Consider the following 24,742-nt stretch of genomic DNA (forward strand, 5'->3'; position numbering starts at 1 on the left):
TTTGTATATAACAATTTCTGAAATGAGAGACTTCATTGATTAAAAAGGAAATGCATGTAAAGTAATTCTGCTATTTTCTCCTTAATAGGGATGATGATGTCGCAGTTTAATATTTCTCAGAATTCCATGCGAGGTAGTCCTGCATCTTCCAATTATCAACAAACCACTATCTCACATAGCCCTTCCAGGTAACGCTTTCTTTTAAATGGGGTGAGATGGGCATTGAACTGCAAATTCTTCCTACAGTGACAGTCAATTCTTGTTGCAAGTATGTGAGTGGAAGATGATCAGTGTCAAGACAGATTTTGCATTTGTCTGACAGCAGGGTGAGTTTATTCAGCTGGCAAAGAAACATCTTTTTGTTAGTGAATTAATCTTTATATTCTAAGGACTAGTCATGATTCCCTGCTCTCTCCCTCCCTCCCATAACTTTGGCAAACTTTCTTTCCTGCCTAAGGAATCCTCCTGTCACCCATCCAGCTGTTCTCTACCTGTGGCAGAGGCTGAGACTGGTGGCAGGAGGATAGGAGAGGAGAGGCTTTCTGGCATGTATAACTGTACCAATGTTATGGGAGGGTGGGAAAGGAGGCTTGTAAAAGCGTGAAGTACTGCTGTAACAGTTATACAAAAGGCTGCTCAGAGGATAGGCCCAGTAGTTTGGCCAGTCTTCCAGCAGCTTCCTCATCAATTTTCTGTTTCTTTTTCAAACTTTGAGTGTTGGATAGGTAGCCTTTTTTAATATAATAAAGCACCCTGGACTAGAGGAAAGAGTTCTGCATGTAGCTTCAACCCAGTTACTGGGCTTTAACAGATTTAATCTCCAGTTATTGGATATCATTATTAAAATTTATTTCACTTCAAGTTAGTGTAATTGTTTTGGCAAATGAAATGCTCTGTATCTGCACAAAAAACAGTACAGTTTTTACTTTTATATCTAAAAGTGATAGTGAAGGTTTTTTGAATTGTGAAGTCTTCTCAAAATCCTTGCAAAATCCTTGTTACATACTTTGCTATTTCTTTCTATGGAAGCTTACCTTCATAGAGTTGCTATCTAGAACTGAGGGTTGTGAAAGCATGTATTGTACTTTCTGTAGTATTTATTTGGTTTATTTTTATTTTGAAAAGCTCATATAAGAATGTAAGTTATAATGTACATGTATTATTGTCACAACCCTAATTTATTTTTATGGCTTCCTATTTTTAGGATGAGTCTAAGATAAAGCCAGTGAAATAAGAAGTTTTATTCAGTGGACTTTGGGTCAGGTCCTACCTACCTATCTATCACATTCCTATATCTTGACAGTATAGTTCTGTTAGATGAAGTTCTTTGAAATCTAACGGAAAAATCGTATTTAGAGTAGATGGCTCCTTGTTAATCATAGCGAGCTAATTGTTATATGATAATTAAACCTTAGCTGTCACTTTGAATCAAACTTCTAGAACTTTTGGAAATTGCATATCTTGTTTTAATAAATCTACAGATCTTATTTTAATAAATATTTGTGTAATTGTCCCTAGGTGGAGGTCTTATGAATGCTTTTTATTCTATTCTTTACTTTTACTAATGCAGTACCCAAGCTGTGGCTTTTAAGTAATAACTGAAGTTGGGAAGGTATCGATAGCTTAAAATACTGCTTTTGAAGGTACTTCTTGATTGCGTTGGAATTTTGTCTCTTACAGAAGTTATAATGTTCCAAAAGTATAATATTCCAAAAGAAATAATAAATTTGTCTAAATTTGCTTTTCCAATGTTTTAAAATGTTTTTTTTTTTAATTTTTAGCCGGTTTGTGCCACCACAGACAAACTCTGGTAACAGATTTTTGGCACAACAGAACAGTCCAGTGCCTAGTCCATATGCTCCTCAAAGTCCTGCAGGATACATGCCATATTCACATCCTCCAAGTTATACACCACATCCTCAGATGCAGCAAGGTAAGTCTGCGATGTTTGCTTTATTCTCATGTCAGCTTTACCTTCATGCGCATGTTTCACAGCTCTCTAATTTCTTTGAAGGTGTCACATGCTTAATGCAAATTTTTGAGTTGATAGGGAATTTTTTGGGTATGTTTAAGCTTTGCTTTCTTGACTGTACAGAGTGGTAGTATATAATTTATTAAAAAAAGAAAAAAGGAAGAAGAAAAAGTAAAACACATGTTCATGTTACACTGCTCCTCCCCTATGTACACCCATTTTGCATAGTTGTCATGTATACATGACAATAGCAAAATCAAACAAAACGTTTATTTGTTAGCTATGGAAATTGTTTATCTATACTAGTGAAAACCTAATTTTTGCCAGTGTAACCTGCTGCCACCTTATTTAGCCTTACCAAACCTTTGTAGCGTAGACTAGTCTAAGTTGGCTAGAATTATGCTCAAGGTATGCAGTAACTGGCAAAGATGACCTTCAGAACATGAACACTGTTAAGTATCTAGGCTTTTTTTTTGGTAAGTAGAATTCTCATTGGATCCTTTAAAATCATCTGTTCTTAAAGTTTAGCGGTATGCTTAGAATTTATATAACTGTTCTGTATACAATGTTGTGTGTTTCATGAATGCCTTGGAAGGTACTAAAGGTAGTGAATAGAAATTATATAGATGAAAATGAAGTTTTCTGTAACCTATAAGAATATGATACTGACTAATTAGATAGATGTGGAGAGAAGCTTGGCTAATCTGTACATGGAATTTAGGTTTTAAATCCTCTTGAAAATTCAAATCTTGGATATCTAATTTTATTCAAGTTATTTGTGGCAAAAGGATTCAATCGAGAAGGTTGGATTCTTGTTCAGGTTCCAGACCTCTTGCATCCAACTCATTAATATCTGCTATTATGGCGTTTTCTGTGAAATTTTTTTAGAGTTAACAACAGTGTGAATATATCAGTATACTTTTTTTGTATTTCAGCTTCAGTATCCAGTCCTGTTGTCACAGCTGGGATGAGGAATCTCCATGAAAATAAAGTTTCAAGTCAATTGTCTGGAAATTCAGCTAATCATCATGCTGATAGTTCTAGACATGGCTCAAATGAAGACTACCTACAGATGGTGCACAGGCTAAGTAGTGATGTATGTTACCTAGATCAGTTTATTATGATAAAGCAAATATTTACTGTGATAAAGCAAGTATGTGTTTAGCTGCCTTAGAAGTCAGATATTTTACTATGTTGTTGTTGATGTATAAAACCACTGAAAATATATTTCAGTTTCAGATGTGTACACTCAACCATGCAACTTGAATGTGAGAGATTTAATTTTTTTCTAGATCTCTCTTTCCTTTGGAACAGTTTGTAACATTGATTCTGATGAAGTTATGAAAAGTAAAAAAAAAATCATACTCATATGTGAGTTTATTTTAAAGAAATGCAAACAACACTAGATTCTAAATACGTATATAGTTAACTTGTCTTTCTGAAGATCCCCATAACTGTCAATTAGACTTGACATATTTGAATAACCTATTGGGTAATATAGTAGCGTTGTCAAAGGCAAAAATTCCTTTGGAAACTTTTTCTTACTGGTCTATTATGTGCTTTTATGACTTGGTTTCTTTATAAGAAGTCTTCCCTTAGTGACTTCAGTTCATGTAGGAGAAATTATTTCTGAACTCGTGAATGTAAAGGGGAAAAAACCCAGCAACTTTCTCCCACAGTGTTTTGAACTTCTTAATTGTCTTCTTAATGAGCATCTCATCCTGTGGATGAAGCATGTTGGGATTCTTCTTTACAAGTTTGGCACACAGTCTCTTAACAGCTCTTAAGGGGAGAGCACTGAAGTTTCATTTTTATTTTGCCTTTAGCTCTTTGAACAGTGATCATAGTGATGCCTACAGCAGTAAAAAACTTCATCAAAACCTGGTGGCAAGCAGGCCTCTTCCCCCCCCCCCTTTTTTTTTTTTTGTGTGCGCATGTGTGTGTTTAGCTTATAAAAACTGTGGGCAACTCTTGTCTTCCTAAATTAGCTTGTGGAAGCAAAAAAAAGTGTTGTATTCAACAAGTGTACTATTAACACCAGGCTCCCTAAATCCCTTACCAGGATTAATACACTAGAACTCCAAGAGAGTTGTTAGTTTTCTTAGTCTTATTATTTTCAATCAGGATAATTCCTGCATTTTAAAAAAAAAAGCTAAGAAGTAGTATGTTCAATAAGAGAGTTTTGTAATGAAGGAATCTATCATAATACACAATCATCAGATGTTTCTCTCAGTCTCTGCTTCAGCAATGGAAATTCTTCAAAATAAGAAGCTGTTCTTGGCATTAAGTGTACATATCTCCCCCAACTATGTTAAAGGTACACCTTCAAGAAAATCTTGGTTTTGTTAAGACAAGATTTTTGGAAACTTTAATATTAGGATAATTTATTTCACAGTGTTTAAAGAGGAAGTATTTAAAAATATTCACTCCTAATTTTGTGAGCCAAGCAATGTAACCACATCCTAGTTCATGAGAACTTAGAAATGAAGCTTGTTCAAAACTGACAGACTATGAAAACATAAAACGTACCCTCATTGCTCAGTTTAATTGGAGAAATACTAAAGGTAAAAAGTAATTATACCTTTAAAAGCTGATTTTAGTAGCTATCATGTAGAAAACAGTGATGCATTTGGATTAAAGTTTTGCATCTATGTATGAATAATAAGCTTAATCATAACATTGCAGCCTTTTCAGAAGCAGCGTGACCTTTGGCACAGGTAGTTATTAATGAGGATTATTAAATCATAAAACTTTAAAACTTTAATTATTGATCAGCTCCATCATTTCAATGTATTACATAAACAAGTAACTCGTATGTCATTTGCAGTAAAACACATGCAAGTTTAGGATATAGTTCTTTTTCTTGCATTGAATCTGAATATTAGATTTCTTTGCACATGAGGCTTTCCTCATGTGAGGCAACAAGTCTTTTTGCAAGCATTGTTGCAAAAATAAGTGTAATTAATAGCACAGCATGACATTTAGATTAATTTTGCTGGGGGGGAATCCAATAGAATTGTTTTCTTAAATGTCCATGGATGGTGAAACTGATGAAATCTGGTTTCTTAGAGATTTATATTCTTTGTCTTATAAGCACGTTCAGACCATAAATATCAAACTTTTTTTCCTTTTCCCTAAGCAGTGTGAACTACGCCTTCAGAAGGCATAACATGTACAGTGGCTAGTCCACTGCTATGCATGTGGAAATTGTCTGTTTGGCCATTGTCAGAGGGAGTGTGTAGTTGCCGTCTGTCTGTCTGTCTGTCTGTCTGTCTGTCTGTCTCTCTCTCTCTCTCTATCTATCTATCTATCTATCTATCTATCTATCTATCTATCTATCTATCTCAGCTGCTGCAATGGGAGTGCTACAGATTTTGTTCAGTTCTGATGTGTATATGCTGGAGGGCATAAATACAAAGTGTTAGTTTGCTTAACTATATAAGTAAGATGACATTCTAATAAACTTTAAGGGTAGGTTAAGTGAAAAAATGGCGAGTCTGTTTTAAAATATCTACTTTTTATGCTCAGTTTCTTTTAGTTGGTATTGTATAGAGTTCATCTTTCTGCTTTTCAGATCTTTACTATGAGTGCATGTAGCAAGCTTCTAAATGGAATCTTAATGTCAACCAAAAGGGCTTATTTAGAAGACATATACATAGATTTATTTTTGTGTGCATGTTCCGGTTCAAGATTCTTCCTAAGGCTGACTGTGCTTTGGAATGTTGCCTATGTAGTAGTCTAATAGCAGTCTAAATTAATAATGTTAATTTTTTATCATTGTCACTTTAGGATGGCGATCCTTCAATAAGGAATGCTGCATCTTTTTCCTTGAGGTCACCACAGTCAGTCTGCTCTCCAGCTGGAAGTGATGGAACCGTTAAAGGTAGTCTAGCAGTCATATACATCAATGTATTTTTTTCCCAATTTTAAAGAACAGAGAGTTTAAAGAGGTATTTAGTTAGTTCTCCTGACTTCTGTGTTCAAATAGTACTAAAAAGTATGTAATTAAGTTTTGGATACAAAATTATTTTGAGCCCTGATCCAGAAAAAATTTCTGAAGGTCCAAAAATTGACTAATTGTACTTCAAAACAAAGCTCAAATTCATGGAGGACAGAAGAATTTTAAATCCTTTCCAATATGAGGATTAAATTCTTCATAAGAATGGTTTCAGTTGCTCTACATAAGTAATGGTTTAAAGGCAGCATTATGAATATTGAACTGTTAACCAGCTCAAATTTTAAGAACGTGAAGTTAAAAGTAGTTCAATGAACACAATATATATAGCATAAATGAAGCCTGAAGACCTTAGCTGTGGAGAAGGAATAGGATGAACTGTCAGTCAGCTGAGAAAATAATTCTTTACGCTAAAATCTGGAATGCATACTGCTGATTTTAATATTATCCCTAAGAAGCAATGACTGAGATACATGTGACTTAGCAAGGTAGGGGTTTGGGTGTGTTCTTGGTAATTTAGCTTTTCAGTGCTTATGTATTTACATGGCAATAGTGAAAAGATGCAACAGTGCTTTCTTCTCTTTAGCCCTGAAACAAAATTAAGTCTTTCTGGATGGTCAGGCTAGGTGGAGAGGGAGAACAGGAGATGGGGGAGATTCCAGAGAAGGTGAGGGTAGGCTTGCGCAGCCTGGATAAAAAAAGTCTTTGGAGGGGGTGGATGGGATGACACATAATGGACGGACGTGACCTTAGAGCAGTCTTCTCATACCCATGAAGAGATTATCAGGAAGACTTGAGTCAGGCTTTTCACAGTGTTGTGAAGGAAGGATGAGAGACAATGGACTTAAACTGAAATGGGAGGTTCTGACTAGGTAGAAGGAAAAACTTTTTCACTATCAGAACAGTTGAGCATCAGAAAAGCCCAGAGAATCTCTGCCTTTTCCATCCTTGGAGGTCTTCAAGACCAGGCGGGATAAAGCCCTGCATAACGTAGATTGACTAAAGACCTCCTGAGGTCCCTTCTTAACTGAATTATCCTATGATCCTGTGACTGCTAAATGATCTCTGTGGTTCATCTTCTGTAGGCATATACTATGTTAAACAGTGTTAGAAGAAATGCAGCTCAAATGCAAGTGAGAAGTACTTGTATAGCATGCCAGCAGCATCAGTATTTTAGGAGGTCTCATGCTGAAGGACTTGTAAGACTTGTGTAAAGGGCAAAGACTATGTGGTGGTTTTTCTTTAACTTGGTACACAAAATCCATGTTTGTTTGAGTTTATCAGTTTAACAACATTGTGAATCTAAGCTACTTCCACTCAAATATATGATTACCACTCAGCCAGAAGAATATTTGATTATTTTTTTTTTGTTAAAGTTGCTGCTGTTTCAATTGGTTGTCTCGGAACCCATTTTGAAGGGATACCTGTTCAGATTATTTCTGAAAACAATCTGATTGTACAATTTAGATTGTAATGTTTCAGCATTAGAGGGGCTGAAAGTGCAAGAGGAGCTTTTTGATTTATTTACCTGTATGTTAGCTTTACTTTTCTCATTGATAACACACACAACTGAAATACTGTTACTAATGGTGCTACCATTTTGCCTTCTTAAAGAGATTAATGAACTCTGATTGAGAGAACTAGTTCTTGATGCTGCAAAAATCTTGCCAGACATTTACTTCCTCTAATCTTGCATTTTTATAAATGTATTGAAGAGGTGTGGATAATTACAGTGTTACTTAGAATATGTGATCCCTGATAGTGAGGTTTTGGCCTATGATCTGGAGTGAAAGCAATTGGTTATGCAGATAAATTTTCCAGCAAAGAACAAACAGCAAGTATCTACGCTGAGGTCTTTGTTGCTACTCTCATTAGTCCTTGAAAGTTTGGTTGACAAGTTTCAAACTTTGATAAAGAAAATTAACAAAATATTTAATTGTTTGGGAAGACAAAAAGAATGGCACTAGACATCATCTTCATAAGTGATCTGGATAACGGGATCAAGTGTAGCCTGATGAAGTTTGCAGATGACACCAAGTTGAGTGGGGAAGTAGACACTCCAGAAGGGAGAGCTACTCTGCAGGGAGATCTGGATAGGCTGGAAGAGTGGGCGAACAAGAACCTTATGAAGTTCAGCAAAGACAAGTGTAAGGTCTTGCACCTGAGAAAGCATAATATAGGAGTGCAGCACAGACTGGGATCCACCTGGCTGGAGAGCAGCTCTGTGGAAAGGGACCTGGGGGTCCTGGTGGACAGAAAGCTCAACATGAGCGAACAGTGTGCTTGCTGCGGCCAAGAAGGCCAACAGGATGCTGGGTTGCATCAAAAAGGGCATCGCCAGCAGAGAGAAAGGAGTCGTCATCATCCCACTCTACTCAGCGCTTGTCAGGCCACACCTGGAGTACTGTGTACAGTTCTCGTCCCCTCTATACAAAAAGGATGTGGCCAGGCTGGAAGGGGTCCAGAGAAGGGCCACCAAGATGATCAAAGGACTGGGAAGCCTGCCGTATGAGGATAGGCTGGGAGAACTGGGTTTGTTCAGCCTTGAGAAAAGGAGGCTTAGAGGGGATCTCATCACCATGTACCAGTACTTAAGGGGTAGCTACAAAGAAGACGGCGACTCCCTTTTTACAAGGAGTCACCTGAAGAGGACAAGGGGGAATGGACACAAATTGCTCTTGGGGAGATTCCGATTGGACAGGAGAGGGAAATTTTTCACAGTGAGGACAGTCAACCATTGGAATAATCTCCCCAGGGAAGTGGTTGACTCGGCCACGTTGGACACCTTCAAGAGTCGTCTGGACAGGGTGCTGGGACATCTTGTCTAGACTGTGCTCTTCCTAGAAAGGCTGGACTAGATGATCACTGAGGTCCCTTCCAACCTGGGATTCTGTGATTCTGTGATCATCAGTCCAGAGAAGGATCACAGGAAGGCTGTTATAATATCTAAGCTTTCTTATATAACATAGAAATGTGAAGCAGTTACCGAATGTACAGGTACAGGCTGCATTTCTGTACTTCTGACATGGAAGTAGCGAGGACTTCTGGATACTTGGAGAACGTGATTGTACAGCCTTGAGTTACTGAACAACAAGACTGAACAATAAGATTGAACAATATCTGTCTGATTGACAGAATCCGAATGATGAAGAAGTTTTGTTTGCAACTCGCAAATATTTGAGAGATGGCAGAAGTTATATTTGTTCTTTTGGTTGGTTGTTCATTTATGCAATGGAGTAAAATTTCTGTTACAGAAATTTTTGCCTCACTTCTGCTCCAGTAAAGGTACCAGAGCAGCTGAAGTTTGATCCAGAAGTTCTAGTCTGGTCTTTATCCTTTCTTTTTTTAAGTAAAGTTTATATTTTTAGCTATGCAAACAGAATAGCGGCCCTGATTTCATGCTATCATCTGTTACCACATCTGCTTTCACAGAAAATTCATTTCTATGAATTCATCTATGAAGAATGAACATGAAGTATTTTCCTTCTGTTGAGTTCAAAATATTCTGTGGTATCTGTTACTCAAGATCGATTACTCATCAAAATCGGTTATCCATTTGTTCTACTTTCCCACTACTCTGGAATCTCAGAATTTTAATTTTTTTTAATTAAGAAAACTTCTAAAGCGCTCTATAAAGGAAAGCCTTCCACAATGTTTTTAGTCCATTGCTTTCCAAAGAGAAGAGTTCATATATTTACAGTCCTGTTTCCATAAAGTTTCCTAAATACCTGTAAGGAATAGCAACAACCCTTATAAAACTATATGATTTTGCACTCTTTTCCAGAAATAAGTTGTATTCCCTCCAGAAATTGTTAATGGGTACCTGATGATTTTCTGAATAATTTGGAAAGATTACTTTTATTTTCTTGGGGATTTATAGGACTTCTCCAGAGAGATTCCTCTCCACTTGGTCTTTGACTGTATAGTGGGTGGCAAGAAGAATTGGGAACCTTTGCAAATCTGTAGTACAGACTTCAGTGCTCTCAAAGGTACTTGTTAAGAAAAATTATCATCTCACCCTCTCTCCTTCAAAAGAAAGGTAGATCAAATTTATTCAAAGATAGTTTCTGACAGGGCCAAAATAACCATTCATTCTTGTTTCTTTTTTCAATTCTTTTAACTTTTTATGCAAGGATGCTTCTGAATACAGCAGTCCTAAGCTAGAACAGCCAACGCTGAGGTTTTTCATGAGGCATTTGAAGCTCTGAAGAAAGTGGTGGGACTCTTCCCTGAAAATTATTGAAAGAGTATGTGGAAAGTGAATGCAGTCTGACCCAAAAAAAAAAACCCTCCCAAATGTGGTGTTCTTTTGTCTGTATCATATGCTATCCCTTTAAGTTTGAATTTTAAATTAGGCTATGTTCTTTGAAAAACAAATGGTAATATAGTATGTTAATCAAAATAAGTAATAATTTCTTTATCTAGTACAAAAGTTGGGAAGATTTCCAGATTTTTTAGAAAATACAGCAGGAAAGGGCTTGGGGGCTTCCCATCTTCTTACCCTCATGTTGAATGAGCTGTACCAGTATCACTCCTAATCAAATTCTTAGCGCTAGAAAACTCTTCTCCCAGTGCTTTGCCTGAATTGTTCTTGTTGCAGTTAGGCATGACACTTGTTGACTTTTTTTCCAGTGGTCAAGGAAAAATAACTTGCGTCCTCTTTTTTTTTTTTTATAGCAGTCATTTACATATCAAAGAATGTTATCATGTCTTGCACTAATCTAATTGTCTACAGACTGAACAATGTGGTTTCTTTCTATCGTCTTTACATAAGTAATAATTTCTGAGCTTTTAATTGTCTTTGTTTTTATCTGTATTCTAATTGGTCTGCATTTGTCTTGATATTGTACTGCCCTAAGCTGTAGATAAAACTCTATTTGAAGACTTAGAAGGATGAGTAGTCAGAAAAGTACTGTAGGTGACCTTGTATGATACTACTGTTATATATGAGAATATAGCTGCTCCTTGGTGATAACTTAGATTCATGTTGCAAGCTGTTATAAACATATTGATGTTTTTCTATAGTGCTTATCTATCTTCCTCTCATGTTGTTACAATTTCTCTGCTGTACTTGTTCACCTATACGCCGTTCATCCATTTTTACCAGGAACAACTGATACTCTGAACACAGTTTTGTACTAAGGTACACTGCAATCCTGCAGTATTTTTGTCTAGACCATACTTCCTCGGCTTGTTAGTGAAATTGTTATGAGAAGCTATATAGAAAACCGTGCTAAAGTCCAGGCATGGCATTTGGTTCTCCTTAATCCACAAGACCTATTGCTTTATGGAATAAAATTATTTTGATTTGATGATACTTATTCTTAACAAATTCACTTTGGAATGCTACCTCTTTGTTATTATCTCAATCCTTATGGAGAAATTGTTCTTCTAGTATGTACTTAAATCATACAGACTATATATAATACGCTGGGCAGTTCTCTACCATCCTTTTGAAGGACTGTTCTTCCTTTCGTGAATCTGCTGGAGGCACAAATTCTCAAGATGTTTATTACCAATTCTGAGACTGGTTTAGCCAGGGTTCCAGGGTGATCCCATTTTCATCAAAACACTCAATTTATGTGAAGGTGATAAATAGGATTGTATTAAAAAAAAGACTTTTCCATTTACCCATTGTAACTGCAGTCTCTTAAAATATGAGGCAGTAGTATGTGAACGTTCCTCAGGATCTGTCATCACCGAGTTCTCAGATTTTTCCAACAGACAAACATCAGTATGAGTACAATATGGATACTCTAGTCATCCTCTCCAGCTTCTGCCTTCAAGAATTTATTTACAGAATAATTACTCAGATTTGAAGTCTAATAATCCATGTGTAGAAAATATGCATTCATTAAAGCCTTTCTTTCAAAAGACTTTTTACTGAAAAAGTCTGGAATGGTGTGTCCAGGTTTAACAAACACCAATTTGGTACCCACGTGAAAAATGTTCCTGGAGTCTCAAGGGTCACTTTGCTATGGATTTAAAAAGGCATAACACTTGAATGTTCCTGATGTTTCTCTCCAGTGCGCCATGAACCAAGTATTAGCCATCAGTCTTCATTTGTTCACTAGTAGGGTTTTTTCCCGGCTTTCATGCATAGGGAACAATACTTCTGGCAAAAGAGCATGTAGGATGGATGAAAGACTTACTTTCAACATCTGGGAACCTTTACCTGCAAGGAGTTTAAAGGAATAGGCAGATACTATTTTGAGTGATCCTTTTGAAGTTGTTGTTGTGCAAGTGGAAAGCTAATACATATTTTAAAGAATTTAAAAGAATTTAATCCTAAGTTCCTGGTAACCTTAATAGTTGGTTTTTAATGATGCGGATCACAACAAAGAATGTGACCAGCGGTGGGACTTCGGTGCATCAGCTTTAAAAGGTGAGTGGTATTTCCTCTGAAGAGGCTTAGAGATGGTCAGGCAAAGTATCATGAATGTTTAAATAATATGTGAGTAGAATAGAATATTTCAGTTGGAAGGGACCTACAATGATCATCTAGTCCAACTGTCTGACCACACGTTAAATCAAATTGTTAAGGGCATTGTCCAAATGCCTCTTAAACACTGACAGGCATGGGTCATCGACCACCTCTCTAGGATGCCTGGTCCAGTGTTTCACCACCCTCTTGGTAAAGAAATGCTTCCTAATGTCAAGTCTGAACCTCCCCGATGCAGCTTTGAACCATTCCCATGCGTCCTCTCACTGGATGCCAGGGAGAAGAGCTCAGCACCTCCCTCACCACTTCCCCTCCTCAGGAAGCTGTAGAGAGCAATGAGGTCACCCCTCAGCCTCCTTTTCTCCAAACTAGACAAGGCCAGAGTCCTTAGCCGCTCCTCATAAGACATGCCTTCCAGACCTTTCACCAGCTTTGCTGCCTTCCTCTGGATGCGTTTAAGGACCTTAACAGCTTTCTTAAATTGTGGGGCCCAGAACTGCATGCAGTACTCAAGGTAAGGCTGCACCAACACTAAGGACAGCGGTATAAGTGCCTCTTTTGACTGGCTGGTTATACTGTGTTTAATGCACCCCAGGATGCAGTTTGCCCTCTCGGCTGCCAGGGCACACTGCTGACTCATATTGAGCCTACTGTCAACCAGCACCCCCAGATCCCTTTCTGCGGGGCTGCTCTCCAGCCACTCTTCTCCAAATTTATACTTGTGCCCAGTGTTACTCTGTCCCAGGTGCAGAATCTGGCATTTGGTCTTATTAAATTTCATGCCACTAATTGATTGCCCAATGCTCCAGTCTAGATCCCTCTGCAAAGCATCTTATCCCTCGAGAGAGTCAACAACACTGCCCAGTTTGGTATCATCAGCAAACTTGCTAATGGTGCATTCAACTCCTGCCTCCAGATCATTGATAAAAATATTGAAGAGACCTGGCCCTAGAATTGAGTCCTGAGGAACACTGTTAGTGACTGGCCACCAGCCAGATGTAGCCCCATTCACTACAACCCTTTGAGCCCTGCCCTTCAGCCAGTTCTTTACACAGCGCACCTGCTCATCGCACAGTTGGGCAACTTGTGCAGAAGGATGCTGTGAGGGACAGTAGCAAAAGGCTTACTAAAATCCAGAAAAACTACATCCACCGCCTTCCCTTCATCCACTAGGCAGGTGACCTTATCGTAGAAGGATATCAAATTAGTTAAACAGGAATTTCCCTTCGTGAACCCATGTTGACTGTGCTTGATGATTGCATTGTCCTTTAAATGCCTTTCAATAATACCCAATATAATCTTCTCCATAATTTTTACAGGTACTGAGGTTAGGCTAACAGGTCTGTAGTTTCCTGGGTCTTCCCTCACGCCCTTCTTGCAAATTGGAATAACGTTGGCTAGCTTCCAGTCAATGGGGGCCTCCCCTGACTCCCAAGACCTGATCGAGAGGGGTCCTGCCATAACATCCCCTAGCTCCTTCAGTACTCTGGGATGAATCCCATCAGGCCCCGTGGACTTGTGAACATTCAGCTGATACAGCTGCTCCCTTACAATTTCAGTGTCTACAAATGGAAAGTCACTGTTCCTGCAGTCGTGGTTCTCCGACTCAGAGGACCTGGCAGCCCAAGGCCTATTAGTATTATTAAAGACTGAGGCAAAAAAAAGCATTGAATGCCTCTGCTTCTTCTTCATCCCTATTTGTCAGGTGACCATCTTCAACAAATATTGGTCTAATGTTTTCCTTAGACCTCCTCTTGCTATTAACGTACTTAAAAAAGCCTTTCTTGTTGTCCGACACAACACTGGCCAGTTTCAACTCTAGTTCAGCTTTATCCTTTCATGTCTTCTCACTGCATATGCGAACCACAGCTCTGTAATCTTCCTGCAAAGCCTGACCTCGCTTCCAGAGATCATACCATTTCTTTTTCCTCTTGAGCTCCATAAGGAGTTCCCTGTTCAGCCAAGCTGGTGTTCTGCCCCTCTTGCTTGGCTTTCGACACAATGGAATTGCCGGCTCCTGTGCTTTTAAAAGGCGGTTCTTAAAAAATTGCCAGCACTCATGGACCCCTAATTCCTCAAAAGCAGATTGCCAGGATACTCTGCTAAGTAGCTTCCTGGGTAGCTTAAATTTTGCTCTCTTGAAATCCAGGGTAGCAACTCTGATGACCTTTTTTTCTCATTGCACTGAAATTTTTTAACTCGGCCATTTTGTGATCACTGCGACCAAGACAGCCACCTACCATCGCATCTCCCATGAGTCCTTCTCTATTTGCAAACAAGTCTAGGAGGGCATCTTTCCTAGTTGGCTCCCTGAGTACTTGTGACAAGAAATTATCTTCAACAAACTTCAAGAATTTCCCAGACTTGCTTGTCACAGCAGTATGGTATTCCCAGGTGATGTCTGAGAAGTTGAAATCTTCCATAGGGACAAGGGCTACTGATCCAGAGTTTTCTCCTAATTGCCTGTAGAATAGCTCATCAGTGCTATCACCCTGGCTGGGTGATCAACAGTAGACACCCACTATGACATCTCCCTTGTTTTCCATCCCGCTAATCCTCGCCCAGAGGCTCTCAATTGCATCATCACTAACTGTAAGGGCTGTATAATCAAACCTCTCCCTTACATATAGTGCGACACCTCCACCTCGCCTGCCTTGCCTATCCCTCCGGAGCAGCCTGTAGCCCTCCATCCCAGCACTCCAGTCATAGGACTCATTCCACCAAGTCTCGCTAATACCAATGACATAATATCTCTGGGAACTAGCCAATGCTTCCAGTTCATCCTGTTTGTTTCTCATACTGCGTGTGTTGATGTACAAGCATTTCAGATGTGCTCCTGAGCCCTCTGTGCTTCCTGGAGCAGCATAAATATTCCCACTAGCGTTGCCACCCTCAGGTGATGCCATGTCAACCCTTGTCTTACCTACTGCAATCCTGTTGGTATCCCCTTCCCCCATCAATTCTAGTTTAAAGGTCTCTCAATCACTCCCACAAGTTTACGCCCAAAGACGTGTTTTCCCTATTGGGACAGGTGGGTCCCGTCAGGCCCCAGCATATCTTGTACCTCGAAGGCTCTTCCATGGTTATAAAACCCAAAGTTTTGGTGGAGGCACCAATCCTGGAGCCATGCATTGATATCCTGGGCATGTCTGTTTCTTCCAAAGTCTCTCCCCATTACATGGGGGTCTGTACTACCCGTGCTCATGAAATTTTTAGCACTCTTCCCAGGGCTCTGAAATATTATGTTTTTAAGAAGGCTGAGTGACTGTCAGTGCAGTGCATGTTATAGTTGCTTGCATTATAAAGGAGATGATAAGAAATCAGTCAGGAGTCACATGAAAAAAGTATTCACAAATTGCTACAGCAGTTGATAAAATTTCTTCCATACTCAGTGCCACCTACTACTAGGAATCAGTAGGAATACCAATTAGTACAGAGAACCAGTCTCATGATTATCATGGGTGGTGAGGATGACTGTTACTGAAAGACTGGAGGTATTCTTGATGGGTGTATTTGTTCTCTGTAGAGGCCTTATTTCCTATCACATTACCTGCTTTACAGCTACATTTTGTATTATCTGGATGACCATTAGTATTTGTTGTTCAGTAATGATACAATGATCTTCTGAAATCAGTGGAGAATCTCTTTTTATTTCACAAGTTTTATGTATTTGTGGCATATAAAAAGAGTTTGGACAAAGTTCTTTTACTGATTAGCTACAGAAAGCAATTATTTTCTTTCCTGAATTACCATGCAGCCCTAGATTTAGACTCAAAATCTGCCTACATATTTCTCTATTCTAAAAGAGGTATCCATTCTTTTTTTTCATCTATAGGTCACTACATTGCTTAATGATTCTTAGTATTTCTTAAAATATCTGATAGAAATTTAAGCTTCAGAATAAAGTGTCTTTGTTGTTTAGTGGTGTATCTTGAATGAAGCACATGGGGACTTGTATTCCAATTAGGTTGAGTGCTGTTGGAAGTATTGACATATGATGACCTAAAACAGAATGACTAATAATAATCTCAGTCACTGCTTTCTGAAGATTATTATTCCCCAATGGATGAATGGGATCAGATAAATGTTTGCTTTGTTTAACAAGAGGAGGCTGGCCCTGTTGGTCCAGCCAATAGGCTTTTTTTTTTTTTTTTTTCACACCAGTATTTCTTTTTAAGCCAAAAATTATAGCTCAAAATTATAATTGGGACAGGTTGAAAACCTCCTCTGTTTTTCAAAGCTTTTTCTGGGCTAACAGTTATGGGGAGCTGGTTTAATTTGAGGAACAAAAATTTAATATGATTAATCGGAGAATTTTTTAAATAAATGTTCTCTTAAAATTTCTCTAGATATACTCAAAGTATGAAATAGGTGCATGTGGAAGTAAAAATACATACTTTAAAAAAAAGGGTAAAAAGGAGGGGAGATAAGTGTCATGGTTTTGGCTCGGATAGAGTTAATTTTCTTCACTCTAGCTGGCATAGCGCTGTGCTTTGAACTTAGTATGAAAACAGTGTTGAGATAACACACAGATGTTTGGGCTGTTGCTGGGTAGTGCTTGTACTAGTCAAGGACATTTCTAGCTTCCCATGCTCTGCTGGGTGCACAAGAAGCCGGGAGGGGAGGGGGCACAGTTAAGAGAGCGGATTCAAACTGACCAAAGGGATATTCCATATCATGTAACGTCATGCCCAGTATGTTACCTGGGAGGGGCTGGCCGGGGGAGGGAGGCAGCAATCACGGCTCGGGGATGGGCAGCGTCGGTCAGCGGGTGGTGAGCGGTTGTATCGTTCATGTTTCTGTTGTTTTTTTCCTCTTTTTTTCTTTCCCTTCGTTTTCCCTTTTATTATATTAACATTATTGTCATTATTCTCATAATCATTTATCATTATCATTTTATTGTAATCATTAAACTGTGCTTATCTCAACCCACAAGTTCTTTTGCTCGTCCGATTCTCTTCCCCATCCCACAGGGGTGGTGGGGAGTGAGCAAGTGGCTGGGTGGTGTTTAGTTGCTAGCTGAGGCTGAACCACGACAATAAGGCATGGAATGATAGAAAAATGCTCTAAGACAATTAGTATTTTCTAGATAGTAATGAGTGGGGGGTGTGTGTGGAATGAGTTTATCTAAAATTAAAAAAACAAACAACCAAAAAAAGCCCCCCAAAAAACAGTTGAAAATGAACTGTCTGTATCAAAGTTAAGGAGGTTGTGTATGTTTTGATTTTTTTAATATATATTTTTTTAATTACTTAAAAATGTGTGGCTGAAATGGCTAATGCCTATACACTGATCATTAAGTCTTCGTCACTGAACCTTATTAAGAATCTTTTTGATATTTCCTTTTTCTGTAGTCAACTTGCTTTCATTGACTATTTTCTAATAGTTGATATTCTGAACCTGTAGGTACTATTTTTATCTGTTCTTTTTTGGTGGTGGATTTTTTGTTCCATCTTCTCTGAAATCTTCTCTACCTGCAGTGGACAGCTAAAATTCCTAGGAAATACACTGCAGCTATCTGGATTACATCTTGATCTAGGAGTGATGTGCTTCCTACCAATCTTATTTAGATCTTTTGTGAACACAGATATATGTACAAATACATATTAAAATTATGTAGGTTGTATTTAGTGTGTTTGTATATAAACATGGGAACAACATAACTGTTCAGTTTTTCTGAATTATTATTCTAGGATCAAGACAACCTTTAATCCAACAATCTCAGCCTCCACCTTATTCATCACCTAGAGATGTTCCCCCAGACATATTGTTAGATTCTCCAGAAAGAAAGCAAAAGAAACAAAAGAAAATGAAGTTAGGCAAGGATGAAAAAGACCAGACTGAAAAAGCTGCAATGTATGATATCATTAGTTCTCCTTCTAAGGACTCCACTAAGCTTACATTAAGACTCTCTCGTGTAAGATCTTCGGATATGGACCAGCAGGATGATATGCTTTCTGGTTTGGAAAACAGCAGTATGTCAGAGGGTGATATTCATTTTAATGTGCAGTACCCAGGACAGACTTCTAAAACGCCCGTTACTCCACAGGATGTTAACCGCCCACTAAATGCTGCTCAGTGTTTGCCACAGCACGAACAGACAGCTTTCCTTCAGGCACAACAAGTGCCTGTTTTACAACAGAACACTTCAGTTGCTGCAAAACAACCTCAAACTCCTGTGGTACAGACACAGCAACAGGTTTCGCAACAAGGAACTATAACGTCATACGATGAAGTAGAATTGGATGCATTGGCTGAAATTGAGCGGATAGAACGTGAATCAGCTATTGAAAGGGAGCGATTTTCAAAAGAAGTGCAAGATAAAGGTAAAAGGATTGTGCGTGTATACACTATATTATATAAATATATATGCATATAAAACCCATATATATATAAAAACCTTCCTGTCATTGTCATATAGTTCAATTCTGTTTATTCACTGTAGGTGGTTCTACGACATTCATCTCCATTCCCCTCCAACAATGAACTGTAATTTCTCATATATGCATATTTTTAATATCTGGTATTCTTTATTTGGGATCTTGATGGATGGAAAGTGAAGTTCTTGTGTTTCAAAATTCTTTTTAAGCTACTCTTATTTTGAACCATGAGACTGAATGAATTGGCGTTGTTTATAGTTTCTAAAATCCCAGCAGTACCATAAGTAAAAATTTGTAATAAGTTTTGGTAGTTGAACTATTAATTATCTATCTATGTTAGCTAATTTAAGAAAATACAGGAAAATTCTTTTATGCCATTTCTGTTCATATCCCAGTTTGAACCTAATGTGAAGTAGGTGTTAGATTAAAATCACATCTACTCTTTTAAAGGTACTGTAATGATTGGGTAATATATACTACTATATTGTCTCCAATGTTTGTTCAACTGGATATTCATTATTATGTAGGCATTACAAATTTTAGAGAACTACCATCTATCCATATGGTCTCTAGCACAGAACCAGATGAGCCTCTGAAATATTTGCTCTTCACTTCAGTAGGTGTATTGGTTGTCTTAACTGATTTCATTGAATCTATTCTCTTTGAATTTTTCCTTTTTTCTTCCCCCCCCCCACCCCCTGTTTTGAAGGTCTTAAGCTTCAGAAATATCAAAAGTGGATGCAAAACCCACATGTAAATCTTGAAGATAAGATGTGGTTTATAAAGTAGATAGCGATAGGTTAACATAAATATTTTTCAGAAGTTTCCTTTGCACTGTGTTTAAATTCTGAGAAAAAAAATTATAGTATAATGCTAATTTATTAGATACTCCCAAGAAAAATCTTGCAGAGTGGAAAACGGTGCAGATTCTGATTTTGGAAGTTCATAGGTGAAAATGGTCAATTTTGGACATAATTGCGTGGAGGCAACTAAATTTACATATGGTTTGGGTCTTTCACCAGCAGAGAGAGCACAAGTTTTCTCCCTGTTCAAAGATTTTTCTTCTCCTTTCAAAGATGCCTGGAGAAGAGAGAGAATGAGTTTGTGGTGTTTGTGTGTAAATGTTCTTGTTGCAATTACTAAAAGGATTGACTTTTCAGGTATTTCTTATTTAGTAACTAAATCAAGTCTTGTTAGAAAACATTATTTGTGAATATATAGAGAAAATGGGTGCTCACCTCAAAAGATATCGCTACTGCCTTTAATTCTGATTCAGTGAAATGACGGAATTCATTACTTCGCGTTTCTTCTAATTTTAAATTTATTTATGGAGAGCTTGTGCTTTGTCTCCTACTACTTAAAAAGCTACTTTCATATCCACACACATTCTCCAGCACATTTTAGCTGAGAAGCATTTAAAAAAATGCAGTTTATTTTTGATGGTGCAAGACTAAAACACTTTCTTTTTTGTTGTGGCTTTCAGATGTTGAACATTAGTTGTGAAGTTTGTTTACCATGATTATATAGCCATGGGCAGACTCTAATTTTGTTTCTTTTGGGGAAAGGAGTGATTTTTATGGAATGTGGTCTCTCCCTTTCACCACTGCTCAATAACCATCTTACCAAAAAAGAATTCAAACCTTATGCTTCCCTTCTGCCACCATCCTCTGCTAGGTCTCAGTTCTTCCTGAGTTCCTGCAATTGCTATGAATCAGGTGCAAGAGTTGCTGCCTTATATTGGGACAAATGATCACCATTTATTCACTGGTGGTAAGTTGCCCCTATGCTAGACAGCAGCTCTTCTCACTTTAGCTGCTGAGGTTTCAGCCATGAATGAATTGTATTGAGTAGAAGGCTTTTTAACAGTCTTGGGACAGATTTCCAGAGAAGTTGTTACCTTGGAGAAAAATGATTCTAACTTTTGGGTAATGCTTTTGCCATTGCTTGTAAGCTTGTACTAGGTCTACAAGTTGATACACTCTGGGATTGTTGTAGTTACAGCCATGTGACTGCAGGAGGAAGCTTCCTCTATTGTTCCTATGGGAATGTGTCTGTTAAAAATATATTCAGTAATTCTAAATATGTCATTGATTTTTGTGAAGTTGCTTACTGTATTTATGCAGAAGCATGGCATTTGTCCGTTTTAGTACATATACTGTAACCAGATCATATTATGTCAAGGAAATAGATTGTAGCATGTTCTCACTCTAATTAGAAAAGGAACATATAGTGCTAGCTAACGCTGTACATAGCAAGTGGCCCTCTACAGAGCTTACTCTAGATGCTAGCGCATGCTAAAATCAGCATGAAAGCATCTTTGCTGCTTTTGTAATTGAGGCATGGTGTGCTCGTTTTGGCTGGGATAGAGTTAATTCTCTTCACTGTAGCGCCTGTAGTAGTCAGGGACATGTCTAGCTTCCCATGCTCTGCCACAGGGGCAAGAGGCTGAGAGGGGCGGGGCCACAGCCAAGACAGCTGACCCCAACTGGCCAATGGGATGTTCGTTCCATACCATGTGACACCATGACCAATATATTAACCGGGGCAGTTGGTGTGTGTGGGGGCAGTTGTGGCTTGGGAACTGGCATCGTCGTGTCGGCGGGCGGTGAGCGACTGCGTCACAGGCTGTTGGTTTTGGTTGTTCATTCCACCTTCCCCACCCCAGGTTTTGCGCCTCTAATCGTTATTTTCCATTTCACCGCATTATTGTTGCTGCTGTTGTTATAGTTTTAATTACTAAACTGTTCTTATCTCAACCCATGAGCATTACCCTTCTGATTCTCTCCCCCATCTACCGGTGGGGGAGTGAGCGAGCGACTGTGTGAGGCTGAGTTGCCAGCTAAACCACAACAGTCTCTTTTGATGCCCAATGTGGGGCTCAGAAGGTTTGAGATAGTAACAGCTGCTGGTCACAGCACCATGTTCTCGTTTTTGCAGTTTGTGTTAAAGATTGGTGTTGGTTTGCTTAGTCTGCTGTGGTCTGCTGTGATTAGTAATGTTTTGCCTATGAGATTTGTTATGCAAACACTCATTTTCAGCTTTATCTGGTATTTGGGGTTTTTGCTGAAACCGTTACTGTACTTTGGATACCACCTTGTTGAGGCGATTAGCAATTATACCTCCTCCTCAGAGAGATTTTATATGGAGGGAATACAGAACGGTATCTTTGCTACTTGATTCTGTGATGTCTCCACCATTATTGCACCAACCTTTTTGTATCTTAAACAACCTTGGGTAGTTAAGGTATACTTGTTAGTTTTGGGGCATGTTGTTTTGGTTTTGACTAAAGTTAGAAAGCAACTTTAAAATATCACCTAGAAATCTGCCCCGAGGCTTGATAGTTACAAGTGGCAGGGCATGTGGGATAGCATGGGCAACTACCTAGGGCAGTGGGCACCCCCAGTGTTTTGGAGTTTCACCCCCGAACAAGTGCAGAATCCTGAAAATGAGTAGAATATTTGGAGAAAGTATGTTGTTATGCTGGGAACTCCAGAGAGACAGAGATCACTGCAACATGCTGGGGCCTGGCCCATGCATACCGAGCCCTGCTCAACAGTATTCAGTGCTCCCAAGGGGAAGAGAATGTCTCTGGATTGAAAGGCAAAGTGACAGGCACTGCGGCTGAATCAGAGAATCAACCCACACCAGTATCAGTTGCGCCCATACACAAGGCAAAATATTGGAAGCGGATGTCAACTCGCTTAGAACGGGATGATGAAGCAGCAGGGCCATCACGAGGCGAAGAGGAGGAAGAAGTCATAAATGAAACAGAGACCACCTGATCCCTGTCCTTGAGCGAGTTGTGAGATATGCAAAAAGATTATAGCCGTCGTTCAGGTGAGCACATTGTCACCTGGCTGCTCCGATGCTGGGGTAATGGGGCCAGTAGCCTGGAATTAGAGGGAAAAGAAGCCAAACAAATGGGATCCCTTTCTGGGGAAGAGAGCATTGACAAACCATTGGAAAAGGGACACAAGCCCTCAGCCTCTGGATGTGACTCCTGTCCAGAGTGAAGGAAAGGTATCCCTTCAAAGAAGATGTTACATATCACCTGGGAAAATGGACAACCATGGAGAAAGGCATCCAGTATCTAAGGGAATTAGCTGTGCTCGAGGTGATTGATGGTGTCCTGGATGAAAAATGGTCATCCAAAGATCCAGATGAAGCCCAGTGCACACGACCCATGGGGCGGAAGTTTGTACGGAGCGTACCATCCTCGTATGCAAACTCATTGGCAGTAATGCCCTGGACAGAGGACGAGGCACCAACAGTGGTGATGATTGATAGACTCCGGGATTATGAAGCAAATACCTCTTCCTCGCTCGTCACTGCTGTTGAGAAACTATCCCAAGAGGTCCAGCAACTCAAAGAAGATATGTCCTGCTCCCCACCTGTATGGATTAGTCTCAGCTGGTAGGAATAAGCGTCATTTGGCTCAAAGGAGGGGATACACACCATGGGCCACCCTATGGTTCTACCTGCATGACCATGGCGAGGACATGAGGAGGTGGGATGGCAAGCCTACCTTGACCTTAGAGGCACGGGTACATGAGCAGCAAGGAAGAACAAGCACTCGGGGAGGTTCTTCCAGGAAAGCTGCTGCTCCAATTTCCAGTGAGCAAGTCCCCAGACAGAGGAGTAGAAGTGCTGATTTTATTTATAAGCTTAATAGAGAGACTCTTGATTCACAGTGACAGGAAGTCAATTTTGAATGCCATGATCAGGACTAGTGGGGCCCTGCCTCCAGCCAGGTGGAGGAAAGGGATAACTGGGCTTACTGGACTGTGTGGATCCGATGTCCTGGCACGTCTGACCCACAGGAGTAAAAAACTTGAGTAGACACTAGTGAACAGTGCCCCCTAATGCTATCAAACTACATAGGGGCAGAACCCATCAGTATTGCTGGAGTGACGGGGGGATCCCAAGAGCTAACTGTATTGGAGGCCGAAGTGAGCCTAACCGGGAATGAGTGGCAAAAGCACCCCATTGTGACTGGCCCAGAGGCTCCGTGCATCCTTGGCATAGACTACCTCAGGAGAGGGTATTTCAGGGACCCAAAATGGTACAAGTGGGCTTTTGGTGTAGCTGCCTTGGAGACGCAGAGAACAGAACAGCTGTCTACCTTGCCTGGTCTCTCGACGGACCCTTCTGTTGTGGGGTTGTTGCGGGTCAAAGAACAACAGGTGCCAATCGCCACCACAACAGTGCACCGGCGGCAATATCGCACCAACCAAGGTTCCCGGATTCCCATTCATGATCTTATTTGTCAACTGGAGAGCCAAGGAGTGATCAGTAAGACCCACTCACCCTTTAACAGTCCCATATGGCCAGTGCAGAAATCTAATGGAGAGTGGATGCCAACAGTAGACTGTCGTGGCCTGAACGAAGTCACTCCGCCACTGAGTGCTGCTGTGCCAGACATGCTAGAACTTCAATACGAACTGGAGTCAAAGGCAGCCAAGTGGTATGCCACAATTGATATCGGTAATGCATTCTTCTCAATCCCTCTGGCAGCAGAGTGCAGGCCACAGTTTGCTTTTACTTGGAGGGGGGTCCAGTACACCTGGAATCGACTGCCCCAGGGGTGGAAACACAGTCCTACCATTTGCCATGGACTGATTCAGACTGTACTGGAACAGGGAGAAGCTCCAGAACACCTTCAATACATTGATGACATCATTGTGCGGGGCAACACAGCGGAAGTAGTTTTTGAGAAAGGAGAGAAAATAGTCCAAATCCTTCTGAAAGCTGGTTTTGCCATAAAACAAAGTAAGGTCAGGGGACCCGCACAAGAGATCCAGTTCTTAGGAATCAAATGGCAAGATGGACGTCGTCAGATTCCAATGGATGTGATCAACAAAATAGCAGCCATGTCTCCACCAAGTAGCAAAAAGGAAACACAAGCGTTTTTAGGGGTTGTGGGTTTTTGGAGGATGCATATTCCACATTACAGTCTAATTGTAAGCCCTCTCTATCAAGTGACCCCGAAGAAT

At 39.6% G+C, this 24,742-nt stretch overlaps 1 protein-coding gene across 6 annotated transcripts in view; it reads left to right on the forward strand.

Moving 5' to 3' along the window:
* Positions 1–24,742, forward strand: part of LOC135310905 (nipped-B-like protein) — a 165,757-nt gene that overhangs the window by 64,909 nt on the left and 76,106 nt on the right. For 5 of the 6 annotated variants that reach the window (XM_064440023.1, XM_064440022.1, XM_064440025.1 and 2 more), the window contains 5 exons: positions 89–188; positions 1,782–1,933; positions 2,908–3,068; positions 5,762–5,855; positions 18,063–18,695. In XM_064440023.1, the coding sequence (XP_064296093.1) occupies positions 89–188; positions 1,782–1,933; positions 2,908–3,068; positions 5,762–5,855; positions 18,063–18,695 (1,140 nt within the window). The remainder of the gene's footprint in view (positions 1–88; positions 189–1,781; positions 1,934–2,907; positions 3,069–5,761; positions 5,856–18,062; positions 18,696–24,742) is intronic. The other variant, XM_064440026.1, reaches the window with a different exon arrangement.

Source organism: Phalacrocorax carbo (assembly GCF_963921805.1).
Source record: "Phalacrocorax carbo chromosome W unlocalized genomic scaffold, bPhaCar2.1 SUPER_W_unloc_7, whole genome shotgun sequence".
Taxonomy (NCBI): Eukaryota; Metazoa; Chordata; class Aves; order Suliformes; family Phalacrocoracidae; genus Phalacrocorax; species Phalacrocorax carbo.